General features: G+C 37.4%; 1 protein-coding gene across 7 annotated transcripts in view; it reads left to right on the plus strand.

Annotated features, from left to right (window-relative positions):
• The window catches only part of SLC22A16 (solute carrier family 22 member 16), a 35,751-nt gene extending 21,762 nt beyond the window's left edge, over nucleotides 1-13,989 (plus strand). For 4 of the 7 annotated variants that reach the window (XM_019290828.3, XM_039569473.1, XM_039569474.1 and 1 more), the window contains 6 exons: nucleotides 1,770-2,313; nucleotides 4,193-4,320; nucleotides 4,710-4,819; nucleotides 5,318-5,417; nucleotides 10,223-10,330; nucleotides 10,482-13,989. In XM_019290828.3, the coding sequence (XP_019146373.1) occupies nucleotides 1,770-2,313; nucleotides 4,193-4,320; nucleotides 4,710-4,819; nucleotides 5,318-5,417; nucleotides 10,223-10,330; nucleotides 10,482-10,694 (1,203 nt within the window). In that variant the 3' untranslated portion in view covers nucleotides 10,695-13,989. Of the gene's footprint in view, nucleotides 1-1,769; nucleotides 2,314-4,192; nucleotides 4,321-4,709; nucleotides 4,820-5,317; nucleotides 5,418-10,222; nucleotides 10,331-10,481 lie in introns of those variants that run through there. The other 3 variants (XM_039569475.1, XM_039569476.1, XM_039569477.1) reach the window with 3 other exon arrangements.
• The last annotated feature ends 2,722 nt before the right edge of the window (nucleotides 13,990-16,711 follow it).

The raw sequence follows: 16,711 nt of genomic DNA on the forward strand, positions 1-16,711 counted from the left end.
ACTTATTTCAGCAGAGCAGGGAGAGTCTGAATGTTCTTGGACCACAGCAGTTTTCCTCTTTGAATTAATAGAAAGCATCCGTATGAAGCAGTGTTTGGTACTTCCTCCATCCCAACCTCTGCTGGACTGGTAATTAAATACCAAGTGTGAGCAGCAAACTCTGGATTCTGCATTGCAGCTGCTGTTGCATTTCTCCTTATTCTTAGAAATTGAATATATTTTTTTCTTAAACTAGCAAATCTGTAATAAGTATTATTTTTATCTCTACGGTTTTGATGGAGGAGAGATGCACATTTTCTCTTCCACGCATCTCTTTGGTCTTTTAAGCTGTATCTGGAATACTAAATACATAGGTAGATATGTTTAACACCTAGATGTTTTATACTGTACTTAAGGGTATTTCAGTATATGTGTTTATGTGGACCCACACACACAATTTTATGTGTGTGTGGTATATATCCAATATCTGACACATATTTAATATTTATACACAGTAACCAAATTTAAATAACTATTTTACAGCCAAAAGTACATTATTTGTAGCTTTATATGCTTTATAATGCATAAAGAAATTAAATGCCATCACAAAAAAAAAATCTAACTTATTTAACATGTGTTAGATATTTGAAAATAGTCCCATAATTTATTTTATTCCTGCTGACAATGCAGTAGTCAAGACAGAATCTTGCACCTGGAGCTCCCTTTGCCTGATTAGAGCCCAGAAGAAGTTCCTAGTGGGAAAAACTGCATCATGTCAGCCTTGAAGAGTGAGATCTACAGAAGTCCCTCTGCTGACTCCCTTGGCTATTGATGCCAGGGCCTGCGGTAGTTTAGAAAAGCAAAAAGCTCTGACCAGACCAATGCTGTAGGTTTTATCTGGCCACTGGGACTGATTTGCAAGATGCAGTCCTAAACTCAAGCCCCGTACCACTGAGGTCAGTGCAGCTTTCCTATCAGTGGGTTCAGAATCAGAGATTATTAACCGGAATATTGTTAACCAGAAAATTGATTACTCAAAACAATATACTGAAATATTTTCTAGTCTGTATTTTCTAGCTGTGTTTTGAAATGTTTTGAGATATCAGGAACCTGATGTTGAGATATTTGAGAAATTGAAATATATATATCTTCAATAATACATATATTCAATGAAGAAATACTATTATGCAGAACATGCCAGTAATTGCATTCACTTGATACCATATGAGAACCTGTAATAACATATATGAGATTCTCTTCCAACATTGTAAAAATTTTGATTTAATGAGATATTTTACAAGGGTGTGGGAGGTAATTCCTCATAAATGTGCAGTTCTCTGGCATGCAGGTTATTAATAGCCTGCTTAAAAGCCGAGGTAAAGATTTTCAGAAGTGGCAATTACTTCAGGGGACTTCACTTTTCCAAGCATTCAGTTTGTGATGTCATTAAGGGACCTGATTTTTTGGAGGGGAAGGGCTTAATGACATCAGCAAATTAAGTTTCTTTGCAGGTGTCTCTTGCTGGCTGTCCCCCACTACAGAGAAGGATTCGAAGTCACATTTTTAAATAGTGTCCAGGCAGTCTGAAGGTTTGAGTGAACTTTTTCTCCAGCTGATTCATTTTCATGGTTTTTCTTTTTCTGTCAGTGTGAGACAGGCCAGCGCGGTGGCAATTAAGCGTACACAGATACGGAACACTGTTAGCTGTTTGTTTTTACTGCTGGTGCACAAGGAGAGTAGAAACAAACCTCACTCTGTTTTTTTTTCTTTTCTCTCTCCCACCCTCCCAGGTTTCAAGTGGCTATCTGGTTGTGGCTTTTGTTTATGTGACTGAATTTGTTGGCATTAAAGCACGAACCTGGGCTTCTATGCATGTCCATGCTTTTTTTGCTATGGGAATTATGATTGTGGCACTCGTGGGATTTTTTGTTCGGACCTGGTGGGTCTATCAGATATTTCTCACCATAGCAACTCTTCCCTTTGTCTTGTGCTGCTGGATGCTCCCAGAAACACCTTTTTGGCTCCTATCCGAGGAAAGATACGAAGATGCACAAAAAGTGATCGATACAATGGCAAGATGGAATAAAGTAAGCACTTCCTGCAAAGTTTCTGAACTGTGCTCAGTCCAACAAGATGATCTAGCCAGAACAGGTGACAACGACACATCCTCAACAAAGAAGCACACCATCTTAGACCTGTTTTGTAACTGGCAAATTGCAAGAAGGACCATCACAGTCTGGCTGATCTGGTTCACTGGGAGCTTGGGTTACTACGTCTTCTCCCTCAGTTCTGTCAGTCTAGGAGGCAATGAATATTTAAACCTCTTTCTCATAGGTAAATATTTTTGTACCTTATTCTGCTAATGACAGAACTGGAACATAACATTTAAAAATGTCTATAAATTTGACAGCCAATTTTCTACTTTGTTAATTCAATTATGAACCTTGTTCAAAAGGTTTCTTGCTAACTCTCCATAAAGTTGACTAACACAGGAGGAGCATCGTTCACTCCAAATCTCACTGTTTCTGAGAAAAAAAAAATAGGATTTTTGGTGTACAGAATTCTTCACTGTCTGTCTTTCTGATAGTAAAACCATATTCTGCTTGTCTTCTCTTTGCCCTGCAAGCTTATAGCAGATCCACACAAACACCAGGAGTGGCAGACAAGCAACAAAAAATTCACACAGCTCTGTTAAAGCAACAAACTAGGAAAATGGGAAAAAAAATATTCCTTTTATCACTTACAGTCATGATATTTTGAGTTTGTCTCTGTAGAAAACAGAGTCATAATTGCCAGAAGGAAGAGTTGTTTTAGTTTTCGCAAAAGTGTATTTTTAATTAAGTTGTAATAGTCTTTTAACATTCTGGCTGTAATCTTTCTCTGGCATGTAAGTTGGTTATAAAGGCAGCTCAGTGCATTCAAGGCCTGATCCCAAGTTTGTTAACATCAGTGGAAATATTCCACTGGCTTCAGAAGACTCTAGATCAGACACGCAGCTCTGAGCCAGTGAAGAATTAAATCATGCACTTTGCTTTGTGCAGATGAGTACTCTTAGTGAAGTGAATGTGACTGTGTACACAAGCTCTCAGAAGGACTGGGACTCTCATTATTCCAGTTTATTTTGTCGTGTATTACAGTGTATTGCTAGACTGATGTGTTGAAGAGTGGGTGCTGGTATTGCACAGATAACTAAACTGCTATTGTGGAGTACACTGTATCCACCTCTTCTAAAAATATTTTATCAGACTAACAGACACTGAATAATTACAATCTGCTTTTTCCAACACAACCCCAAAAGGTTGTTAACCCCTGATATTATAGGTGTATTGACATGCTATATGTACTTAATAAAGGAATCCAGGCTCTTCAGGGCTGCATCTTATGTTCTTCCTTGATTTTACATTGGACATAGTAGCATTCTTCATGAGCAAGTTGACTTAAAACATGTCCAAACTGGCTCTGCCTCAATACAATTTGTCTAGGGGCAAATCATGTTTACACAGTGTGAACAGGTCTAGCCAAATGCCAGATCCTTTAGAGCAGCAGCAGTTTTCTCTGGAAAGAAACATTAGGAAGGGATGATCTGTATTAAGAGTGGGATATTGTAAGCCCTCTTTTTTTATGGAGAGGGGAGAAAGCTGGAACTGTACTCTGTATCTGTGGCGCTTACTCAGAAAACTGGATGTGGACAGACTTCCTTGCCTTTTACTTTGGGATGATTTTGAGCTGAAGCTGGGGGAGGCACCTGTGGCTTCCGTTCCCTGTCCAGGTAGAAGCTGGCAAATCCTCAGAAGTGTGTCGGTGTGACACTAGCAATATTCCCTGTGGGCACACTTGAGCTGTTAATGTGAAAATACCTGAAGGAGAGGAGCAGCAAATGTAGAGCTTTCAGACACAAGTGTCAGTGTCATAGAAACAGAACTGTGGCCTTGCTCTTTTCTGTAATTTTCCACCCCAAAGAGAACTGGAGCTGCTCTGTGCTGTGAAACCTGTTTCCCTTGTCCTTCTCCACTCCCACTTCTGTATTCTAGGCTGTTCTCTGCCTTCTGTCACACTTTCTGTAACCAAATGAACTAGCCCAACACACTTGTTATCTTTAGATTTTACTTGTTTACTAGCCGTGATCAGACTAATTCCTCGTAAAGAGGAAGTTACAGTTATAAGATGAATATATGCAATCATGACTTAAACTGAGATAATTTCATACTGACAGGTGCTGTGGAATTGCCTTGCTATATCATTGCTTGCCTTGCGATGGACAGACTGGGAAGGAGAAACACACTCATTCCGTTCCTTATTTTAAGTGCACTGATCTGTGTTTTAATTATGTTCATACCTCAGGTTAGTCACGTATGGTTGGAAGTGTTCCTATAGCAGAAATTGATTTTAAAGGCTCTTAAGTTGGTAGAGGCAGCTGCTCTTTCTAAATCATAGAATAGTTAAAGGCTGGTTTTAAGTTGCAGCTGCCAGCCTAAGATAGATTTCTGTATTTCAGTACAGGTTTCACTGTCATTGCTGGAGTCACACATAAAATGCTCCCCGGGCTTCAGTGAACCAGGACTTGTAAAAAGTGATATGGAAACTAATAACTTACTGAGCAATTTTTTAAAAAACAAGCAATGAGTATTGCTTATTGTTTAAAGAAGGGTCACAACTTTTAAAGAATGCAAATTATGTTTGGAAGGATGTTATTTTCTGGTGATATATTTATTTGTGCTCTCTTTCAATAGGATTTCAATATATTAATTATCTTAGCAAATATGGCTGGAAAATTTTCCATAGGTGTGGCATTTGGCCTTATATATCTCTACACAGCAGAACTGTACCCAACAGTTGTAAGGTAAGAGCTTTTGCCAGTTATGTATTTTTCATTAATTTGATGTTATTTCATTCCCTTTGTTATGTTTCTGCACCAGATCCAGCAGCTCTTGGCATCAGTGGTGGTGACCTGAAAGACTTGGGATGGGATGAATTCCTCAGCTGCCTCAGAGCTGTCTGGAGTTTGGCTGTACCATAGTTTTTTATTTATTTTGCATTCCATGTGCATTAATTAGTTCCATTGGGGAACAAGAAGAATACTCAATTCTTTCTTAAGCATTTTTTATGCCTTTCATATAAGTCCTGGTTATTCATCCTGTGATCTGTGCTGAATGAGAATTATATTTTTAATCTTAATTACAGAAGCAGCTGAACTTCAATATAAATTTGTATTGGCATAGCAACATCTTCTTAGTATAATTGCTTAAAGACACAAATCCTACTGATGTTTTAAGTGTCTATGCATTTCTAATTGTTTCCTTTAACTGCCAGAATTGTTACTTAATTCTTTTCTGTCTAGATCACTTGCTGTTGGAAGTGGAAGCATGATGTGCCGTGTAGGAAGTGTGGTTGCTCCTTTCTGTGTATATCTGAGAAGTGTTTGGATTTTCATGCCACTTGTAGGTATTTATTTCAATGGTGAATGTTTTTTGAAAAGGTGTATGTGTCACTTGTTTTCTCTTTAGTAACTTAACAAGTATGTTTTTCACGTGACAAAGGAACCAAAAGCTGAACATTTATTTCAAAAAGAAAATTGAGTAAGCCATTCTTGTTTGAAATTTTAAGTCCCGAAGACTAGTAGCCTCATATTGTTAAAAATATGCAGCTAAAGCAAAAGGGAGACTTTGAATCACTGAAATATTCTGAAATGTTTTTGTGACAGAAGAAAGAAAAATATTTATGCTCTGAATCCTAGCATAAAATTGATAAAAATATTCTGCATCTACCATATAACATTCAGGAAGTGTCATAGTCCAGACTTTTTTTCAGGCTTAGTGGTTTTTGACCGTGCTCCTGATTTAGTTTCACTTTTCTTCAAATGCATAGTTGTTCTATTCCTGAACTCACCACAGGTGGCTGGATTTTCTTACATTATACCTTAGTATTTTCCATGGCTTCTCTGGGACGTTGAATCTTTGGAATAGCCTTCCAAAAGATCAAGAAGGTTTCGTGCTTATTATTTGGTCTTCACACCTGTCCCAAAGCTCCTGTTCCGTGTTTTTCATTTACCAGAACTGAACAAAACAATTCATGAGATAGAAAAAGAGAAAGAAATGGTATATTGATGAGCTTCATGGTGGCTTTGACAAGCAACGGAACCTTGTGTTGATTAAGCACATCTTACTTTTTAGGTAACTCCAGGTCATGTTGCCATTAGGTTTTGTCTTTTACCACCAGTTGTCCCAGAGAAGAGAGGTGGCACCATTCCTTTGTCTAGTTTGGGCATTATGTCTACTTTGGACAAAATATTTTATGTATTTCCTGCTCACACATGAATCACATTTCTCCATTGCATTTCTGTTACGAAGCATTTGCTGCTTAGAAATCCTGCAGCAATTCAATTCATTTTTTCTCCTGAAGGATAAATGCCTATATATGTAAAACCAGATGGAATTACAAAGTTTGTATTAAAGCTTTAAGTAAAGAAAAGTTCATTAATGATTTAAAATAGTTTAAATTCTGTCAAAACCCCCTTCGAATTCACTGGGACTAGGACACTGCTATTATACTTAGATTATACATGTCTGGAAGTGAAAGTGTAATGGGATGTGTCTTTAACCTGGATTCTTAGTCAAATTTTGTCCACCACACTGGAGTTTCCTAAAAGAGTGCATTGTGCCCCTTTGATTTGGCAACTATAAAATCTTTAATTATAGATGCTAGAGATTGGTTTCAGAGAATTCTTGTGAGCTCATTTCATTATTTAAATTAATTACATTTGGTTGTTTCAATGAAAACTAAGAGGATGAAGGAGACCACAAATAAATTTATTTCCTCAAGTTCCTAAAAATGTTTTCTTTCTTAACGTCTCCACACAAACCAAGATATGAGTCCACAAAAGACAAAGAAACATTTGCACAGCAGAGTGATCACGGGAGAACATTTTTTTTTTTCTCTTGTCAGCATTTTGCCTTTACTGGATGAAATAAGATTTATCTGTGCAGAAGTGCTGCAGTTAAACCACAGATGGGAGAGTGCTCAAACATTCTGGAGAGCAGTGCAAATGGCAGTATAAACACAGGAATTATTTCGGCTATGAACAAGTCTCAGTGTACAAAAATTATCCAGAGTTTTTGTGGAGTTGAGTAGTAGTTCACAGTGAACATGTTTCCATTATTAGCTCCTGTTATAGAGCATTTGTCAATTTATTAAATAATCTTGTCCTGAGTTGGAGCATAGCATGCCAAGTCTCAGGTCAAGTAAGTGTTTTGGAATGGAAGTGAAATCAAATGGATTACATTTGTAAGTAAACTGATACACATCACACTGATCTATTGCAAACACCACACATTGTTGAGCAGTTACTACTGCTATTTGTTTGGCACTCTGCCTCATGCACAGTTATGCCACCTGTGAGTACTGCAAGCATCTTATTTGAATGCCTATAAATCTTGAATAACTTGCCAAGTACATTTTTCATGTGACAACTTTATAGAAAATGTACAGTAAAACAACTGCTCCTTATTTAACCTATTTCTGTTTCTCAGCTGTTAAGAATTATGTTGCAATAGCTGTTTAACAGGCTTGATTTTTCTCTCTGAAAAACCATAAATTAGAAATTTTTAAAGCCCAGACTGATACTAATAAATGAATACAAAATCTCTGTCAAATACTATTGGTTTTTCATGTTGAACTACAATGTTTTTTGTTGAAGTAGGAATTTTGTCAATAAGATCGCATTTTAGATTGGTTCAGAGCCATCAGATGTGAATATAAATAGCAGACTAGAATAATAATTTATTCTCAGAAGTAAAAGTATTATTTTGTAGGGATATTTAATTCAAATTATCTTTTGGTCTGGAGTAGATATATTAAGTCATAGTCTTAGACCTTATGCTACAGAATTATAAATGTTGCTCCAGATAGGGAAGAGGACATAAGAAAAATGATGGTAAATATTTTCTGAAGTTTTTTATGGTATCTGTTAGAAGCTGCTACTGAAGCATTGGGAACACTCTAAGAGTTTGACTAAGCAGAAAGTCAGATTTCAAATTAACACCCTGAAAACACAATGCTTTTAAGGAGGTTTGCCTGTCAAATTAATTCAACATACTTAAACATGCTTAAATAACATGTGCAATAACACAAATACACTTTATTTGTGCACATAAGCATTTGACCATATCAGGAGAACATGTTCTGGTACTGAATTATGTACTTAAAATAGTAAATACATACATATGAAAGGCACACATTTGTAGTGAGCAAGTAAAGGGCTAAAATATGTCAGATGCCTTATGAAGAAGTGTGCCAAGACTGCAAAAGACTTTCTTTTGCTAAATGTGGGTCAATTCATTGATAGCTGTGGCTACTGCCCCTGAAAAGGTAGAGGACATTTGAGAAGTTCTTGAATTAATACACTGTGACTTAATTGTTTCATACTCTGTCTTTTGTAGGAAATACTGGAAAATGCTTTGAGGGTCAGGGAGAAGGGAAATGTACTGAATTACTCAGCATGCAGCAGCTTTTACATAGAGGAAAAAAAAGGAAACTAAAATGGGATGAAATAGAGTTATGAGAGCTGAGATGAAAAGGCAGGAAAGATGGTGGTGTGTACACTTAGAGAATAGTGAGAGTTCTCAGGAGAATGAGAGGTAGGTTCATGAGGAGGGAGAACATGAGAAGAATGCCAAGTGTCTAAAAAGAATAACCAAAACAGAAAAGACACACATATTCAAAGCACACAGTGTTGCTTTAACCTTGTTCTTTAGAGTATCACTAGTGACCCAGTTCTCATACACTCCAAATTTATGGGAGCCCATAAGATTCAATATCCTTTACAGACCTCAATATCCTCAGTTATAAACTTCTGACAGACTAAAGGGTGTACATAAAAGAGGATATTGTGGAATAGCTGCCATGTGTCGATTCATCCTGTCTTTCCAGGGCAGAAAATCATGTCTGAAAAGTAGAGAAGAATTCTGACACTCAGGGATGAGGTTTTAATATTTTGGAATATATTTTTAAGTATCACTCCTGCCACATATATGTCTAAAAGGATCTTCCTCAGTTTGTGCCATTTCCTCTAGTCCTATTACTGCTAGGATTTTTTTTTTTTTTTTTGTAACTTTCATGGTAAGACCATGACTATTTTATTTTCACTGTAGTTTGTAGTATTTAACAGTATTTTGAATTTTTTTTTGTCTGCCTCTATATTTATTGTGTGTGCAAAAAGGAGTGTATGCAACAGTGTGCCTTTTGCTTCTCAAAAGAATACATGAGACAAACTGTCCTCTTCTTTTGGAAGGGAAGAGAAGCAAAACCAGCATGGTGTATGTGCAGGAAAATAGCACTGTTCAAGGATACAGTAGGGAATTCTGATTTTATAGCACCTTTCTGACTTAAAGTCTGGCTTAGCTGCAGATGTAGCTGGCCAGTTCTTGTCCCAAGCTCTGTGTGAGAGACATAGGCACAGTGATTCCAAATGTTCTCTCTCACCCTTGGGAAGAAAGCATTAAACACAGGACAGACTTGAGAATCAGCACAGGGCAAGATAAGGATAATACAACATTTTGTTCCCAGTCACAGAATGGAAAAACACTGAGACCAGGCATGATGTTCTGTGTGAAAGCTTTTCTATCAGGAGAGAATTAGGTCATTTATAACCTGGTATTGGAGGACTGTCAGAGGTTTAAATGCTGTTCTTTACTCAGAGGAGCAAAGTGGGAGTTGGTGTCATTGAACTAGACATAGAAATGTCTATGTGAAGGGAATGTGAAGGGAAAGAGTAAATATTCCTGGAACAAGTGTGTGTTTCTCTACCTACCCCACATTATCCTGATCTTCTCACCACTCATGCTGTTATGGAACTGTGTATACCATGGACAAATCCAAAATGTGATCCCAGTGCAAATGTCAGTAGATGTCTGCACTCCTAACAGTTCTTTGAAACTGAGTTTAGCAAAGTATTCCTGTTGAGAGCCAGCTCATCATCTGCTGAAGAGCTCTCCTGAGCACAGATGAGCATTTATGTGCCTCTGGGCCAATGAGCCATATTGAGAACCTCCAATCTGTCTGTGTGCATGAGGAGCAAGCACACAGGTACAGGTACACAGGAGCTGGAGTGTGAATTAAGATTACAGGTGGCAGGGAAATTATAGCTCTGTGAACATGCCTGTAAAAATAAATCTATCCTAGAATCAGTTCTTAAATACATGCCTGATACTCAAAATACCAAATGAAGGTAATATGTATTGTTTTCTAGAACAGAATTATTCCTGCTTGCACTGTATTGATCCCTTGTGAACAGAACACTTCATTTGCTCATTCATTAATTCTGCTGCATAATCTTTTCATTTATGCAACAAAAAAGGTAGGTCTTTTATACAGGCAACATTTAAGACTTATTATCTTTGCTTTACAGTTCCTTGTGCTTTATTTTAAATTTACTCTCAAGCAAGATCAAAACTACATATAGCTTGAAAGACTTACCTACCTTTACAGCTACTGTTTATTTCTTCCAGTTGCTTGTTGGAATCATGGCTCTTCTGAGTGGAATATTAACCATAATGCTTCCAGAAACACTGGGAAAACCATTGACTAATACTTTGGTGGAAGCTACAGAAATGGGAAGAAACAAGAAAAGCTGTTCAGAAAAGACTCCGCCAGCACATAGTGGTGCAGCGTTAGAAAAGATAGAGATGTTTGGTCAAGAAAGAGTTGGCACTGACAAATAAAGCAGCAGCAAAATGGCTGTTCCCAATTTTAATCACTATCTAATTTATAGGATCTCAAGAAATGTGACTGTTCTATAACATCTGTGCCTTTTACTTTGTATCCTGTCTTCCCTTTTCAATAGAGCAATTGTATGAAACCTTTTCAACACGACCGAGTTACTGCAGAAAATTTGATAGGATTTCTAGATCCCTTTTCAAACTTACCCAGACTTTAAAACACCTGTCTGACTTGCTGTGACCAGTTGGAAGGATTACTCTAAATGTTGGAACCTACCTGATTACATGTATGTAAAAAAAAATTGCCAATTCTTTGCTTCACATTTTCTGCGGTCAGATTTGTAAACCTACCGGAAAAGTGCCCTGCCTGGTCTCGTCCTGTTGCAGCTGCCAGTTACAGGCTTGAGACTTCAAAACACAGTAAACTCTGTTACAATTCAAGTGAGAAGCCTTAACATTGCATCAGGTCATATCAGTAATTTTAAACTAATTTATTATTATTTTTTTTCTTTCAAGTTTTCTACTAGAAATTGCTAGCAAAGGAAAGTATTCTATGGCACAACTTCTGACTGAAAAAATAATACTAAGTTTGCAAAATGTGCAAATAGTTTGTATATTCATTCTGTTGAATGGCAAATTTATTTTATTAGTGGTTTAGAAAAAAAAATGTTCACTGGATCTACTGCTGTTTTAGTTTAGGTAAAACTAAACTGCTTGATCCCATTTAAAGTCATGTTCATTCCAGACCATTATGTCAGTGCTCCCTTTCTCTCTTATTTCAGCTCAGATTTAGCATCGGATTTTTCATACCTTCTAAGAGCTACACCAACAACTTTGCCAAATGCCTACAGCAAGGTCTTCGCAGTTCCCAGTGGAAAAGAATAAATGGCATATGGCTCTTATTCAGGCTCTTTGCACAGAAGTGGATTTAGTTATTAATTTTTGGTAGAAACGGTTTCCACACACCATTTTTTCTCATAGATCAGCCGTCTGTAATTCATTTTTCCCTCATTATATCACACAAATTCAGTTAGAAAAATATAATTTAAAAGATGGTAGCTGGAAGACACTGATCAATAGAAGAGTTACTAGTAGTTTTAGTCAAAGTGTCAAAACATCCCACTCCTGCTACACCTAGTGCATCAACATTTATTGTTGGTGCAGTGGTTCTGCCTTATGACTCTGGACCATAGAAAACTGATAGATAGAAATGCATCATTCTGGCTGCTTCTTTTATGGCTTTCTCCCACCTCCCCTTTTTCAGTCCACCTTCAGACCTGGGGATTTCTTCCTTGCCTGAGGACCTGCATCCCTTTTGCTTGGCCACCCTTGGTTTGAGGGGAGCAGCACAGAAACTTCTGCATGTTGAGGTTCAGACAGCCCTCTCTTGCCTGGGTTGTGTGAACTCAATCCTCCCTGGTTTGAAATCAGTGTTTTTCTCTCTTAGGCCCCTATTCTAATGGCATGGTCTCATCAAAACAAGTCTTCCTTGTTTTTTTGCCATGAACTCCCCCAAAAGAGATCTATATTACTGTAGATAAATATTCTGTATGCTGTAAAAATTAATGGCCACATTTTTCAATTATATCTGCACAATCATATTAATTCCAATGACTTCTGAAACCAGAAGATAAGAAGAAAAAACAGAATGGTTTTTATCCCCTTATAAAATATTTTATTCTTCACTGTACTGTCTTAGCAGTTGGTTCTGGTATTAGGACAAAATCTCTTATATGAGGATTAACATGCTTTGAAGCAAGCAAAAGTGAGTAAATTTAAGTTTAGGGAGTTTCTCTGACATAATTACGTAGAAAGCGGAAAGGAGTCTTTATGCTCCTTACAATTCTGTGGGTGTTCCAGTGTTTGCAGAGAAAACCTCCAAAGAGACCTACATAGAATACTGTGGCTTCTGTCCAGATATATGAGTTCAGCAAAAGCACTTAACCTGCCCCCTGTGAGTAATCCCATCATTATTCTGAGAATGACTTGAATACATACTTTGATGACTGAAGATCAGATTACTCACATGCTGTGGTTTTTTATTTTGCTGAAGAGCAGACCAGTATTCTTCCACTGCCTTCAGGTCCCCCTCCACTTCCCAGAGCAGAACAGCTCTCTTTATCTGCAAGATCTACAGCCAAACTCTGCCTGCCCTGCCTTAAATAAGGGTTTAATCATGCAAAAAAACCACCATCATGCAATGCACCTAACAAGGAATTAAACTGGTACTGTCTTGCCTTACAACCACCATCCCCACACACAGAGCTCCAAATTCTTTCCTTATTTTGGAGTTCTTTCACACTGATACTCCCTTTTTTAATAGTACATCTATCTTAAAACTCACTACTCATGACTTTTGGGAACAGTACAGTCTATTTCTAACAAGGTACTGAAGAATATTTACAATTAATTTTTCTACTTCCTTACCTGCTGAGTAACTGATTTGGGTCTTACCCTGCCAAGAACAGTCAATGCATATTCTGTGTTTCTTTGGCTTGAGGGATTCAGGACCTGGTCATCTGTAATCAGTACACATAAGGTAAAGACAGAAAAGAACAAGAAAAAACTTAAATGCACAATGATACTGATACTGTTTACAACTAAAATTTAATTATGATTCTAGACCACAATGTAGCTTGATGGCTTTTAACCCAAAAGCCAGTTCCTCCTGTCAGTTGGTATTTGGTCTTTGATTCAAATGACCCCTGAATTTCCCTGAACTAATGATGTTACTTTCTTCCTTGGAAATAAAATGTTTGTTGATTTACAGGTACACCTTTTGTGATTTTATGCATCAATAGCTTAGAGATTGCCTTGGGGTATCCTATTCTTTAACCTGAGGAAGCACATTACTTTTAAAAAAAGGAAATAGCATGTGTCACTATGTCTCTAGCATTTCTATTTGCTTGTTTTTTCCATATGGGCAAAAATATGTTTAACACTAGGCATGCATTATAAATGTAGCAAAATCAGGGTGAGTTGATTTCCTTCTCTTAAATATTCATAAATTATTTAAATCCTCTTGCAAGAGAGCACTGAGTCTGAGAACAAATGCTTCTGTTCCTATGGGACATATTTTCATTTCCATGCTCATAAAAAGAATTAATTTTCATAGTTTCTTACTTCAGTTCTTAAGTCCTTTTATGTTTGTATTTGTCATCTCTATCTTAGTGCAATTTTTTTGTGCTCATCAATGTCTCTGGAGTTACACAACGGTTTTATGAGATAATAAATTAGAATCCTTATCTGTCCTAATTGCTGGTCACTATTAAATGATGACAAATGTTTTTGTCCGAAATTTGATATCCAGTTTTATTAGACAGTCTTGCAGTTTGTTAAGGACATACCTTTTGGGGTTAAATATAGGATAAGAGCAACTATTATTAGTTTAATCGTAAGTAAGGAAAAATAATAAGTACACGTGTTTGATATTTCAAAATAGTATATTAAAGCTATATGAAAAATGTATTTTCTACTTTAACAGCTCAATTCAATTTCTCTGTGCAAAATTCTATAATTTAAACAACTATATAGAAAAAAAAAGCTATGCAAAGCATGTGCATGATATGCTTTGGGTGGTACCCTGAACATCTGAACAAGGGGTGAAGCCTCCCTGAAGGCCAAGAGCTTTTGCATAGTGGCTCTGTGGAAAGACAAAACGGCCTGACATCCCAGCTCTGGGATGGAGTGAAGGACTCACTGGCATCCTCCTGTGTCTTTCACAGCTTTTTTTTACCAGCTCCTTAGGTGCAGTCACTCAGGAAGCCTCTGTGGCGTGGGGCTCAGCAGTGTGCAAGGCCTGTGGTGCTTTTTGGAAGTGCTTAGGAAAAGGTGAGCTCACTTGCACCATGGATACGTGGTCCAGAAAGGCATTTGTGACTGCAAAAAGGAGGTTCTGGATTCATCCTGTGCCCTTTACAAACATCTGAAACATGTTTGTCTGAATCCTAAAACAGATTCCTAGGGGAGAAATTAAACATAAGGACTAAAAAGAAAATATAGCGTTGACAAAAACTGAGTTTCTTCTTCTAGTCAATGCTGACAATTAGTTACCTCTCACAGGAAGAAAGACTAAAGCACATCTATGTTCTGGTAGCCTAATAATTTTGTACAAGATTCTGTACTAGATGGAGTGTGTGTTTTGGAAACATGGGGGAGGTATGCACTCCTAGGAAAGACTTTGTTTGCCCAGAATTTGTGAATTTAATACGATAGGGTTTAATGGTTGTTTAAAAAATGTGTACTTATTATCTGCAATTATGTGCAAGAATAAAGTCAGACACACATTTTTTAATCTTTACACCTTTACCTAATTTAATGAACTTCTATCACCAACTCATCATTTGGTTCACACTTCCTTAAAGAGGCCTGGCTGGTGTTTTGGCATTCCATGGAGATTCTGTGGTTTAGGATGGTAAGCATCATGTGTGTGTCTTTTCCCTGTTTGTCTTTGCAGGTATAACCCAAGATTTGGGTAATGTCTTAGGTGATGACTATGACAAAATGTGCACTAAAAATGTGACATGTTTTGCATTTCAGTTGCAGGAAAAATATGATTCTTTCTTGCCTTTGTTTTTATAAGATGACTGGGGCAGTAGTCCCTCAGACACATTCAGTAGTGGCAAAAACTGCTGCAGACACTGAGGAATGGGTATGAGTTACCAGAAAAGAGAGTTGGTGAGCACAGGAATGACAGAACAATGTACTTGTAAGCACATGGTGTTCAGTGCATATGAAGACTAACTATAGCTTCCTCATGCGGGAACTGGAGTGGGCTGACAGTACAAGGAAAATAAGAATTGCAGCAATTCATAGCTCTATTGTTATTTGTCCCCTTAGAGCTTCTCAGGAACCTATTTTTTCTTCATTTCCCTTAAATCTCTAATTAGTGCAAATTACTCAACTTTCTATGCATATTTTATTAATCTTGTGTTTTCTAATCAAGTTACACCCATCACTTCGCTTCATCATTTGTGTTTTGAAGGCTTAACATGGTCCTTGCCAAGTGATTTACATTCTTCCCTGAAAGTAACTAACTGTAGTGAATGGCTCAAATAGTTGTTTGCTAAAGCTGAGGAAATTAGAATCAAGCCTGATACACTGATTTCAAGAGCACTGAGCTCAATCAATCTGAGAAAAATCAAGCCTAAGAAGCATATACCTCAAATGGGGAAATATCCTTTTTGGTATGACTGCTATATAAAAAGTGATTGCAGATTCCAGTTTCTGGAGAAAACAAGCTCTTTCAAAAAAATTACTAACCTAGATTTATGAATAAGCAGAAGTAATGGGGAATATCTCATTTAGTAACTCTTCTGTCTCTGCATTCCTGGCTAGCATACAAGCATGGATACTGCTTGGGTATTTGTTGCAGATAAGTAGGATCCATCTATGGAATGCTCATAGGCATTTAGTTATTAACATTGCCTCATAATCTTCCACATGGAGATGAACAGACTTGCACTGGAGTAAGAAAAAAACAGCATCAAGGGGAGATTTTTATAAAGATTCTCTCCACAGTCTCATTGCCAGTGATGAGATTTAGAAGTGGTTTTGACTGAGGGAATCATGAACATAGCGAAACAGCCAGGGATAAATGGGCTATCTCTCAGTAAATATTTTCACAAAGCTTTTCAACAGGAATGTCATCACTGCTGGTTTCTTCCTCATAGAGAGATAATTCCCCGGAACTAAGTAAATAGCATGGGACAACAGCAAAATGAGGCACAGCTGAAACTTCTTGCTGATATAGTAACTTGCCATGGACACTGATGCTTGACTTGAACAGGTTAAAGAAGTGCCAGATAAATGGTTCGTGTCATTCACAAGATCTGAAACAGGTCAGCACTGCTGTGTTCAGAGAGGTCATTTCTGCCTGTCATTATGGCTCTGTTCAGGAGAACACACAAAGCAAAGGGAATGCTAAGGAAAAAGGAAACACTTCTTAAGCACTGCTCGAGCTGGGTTGGTGGCGTGCTGGGATGCTGCTGCCAGTCATGGTTCAGGAAGAGCTCCAAGTA

Source organism: Corvus cornix, chromosome 3 (assembly GCF_000738735.6).
Source record: "Corvus cornix cornix isolate S_Up_H32 chromosome 3, ASM73873v5, whole genome shotgun sequence".
In the NCBI taxonomy this organism is placed as follows: domain Eukaryota; kingdom Metazoa; phylum Chordata; class Aves; order Passeriformes; family Corvidae; genus Corvus; species Corvus cornix.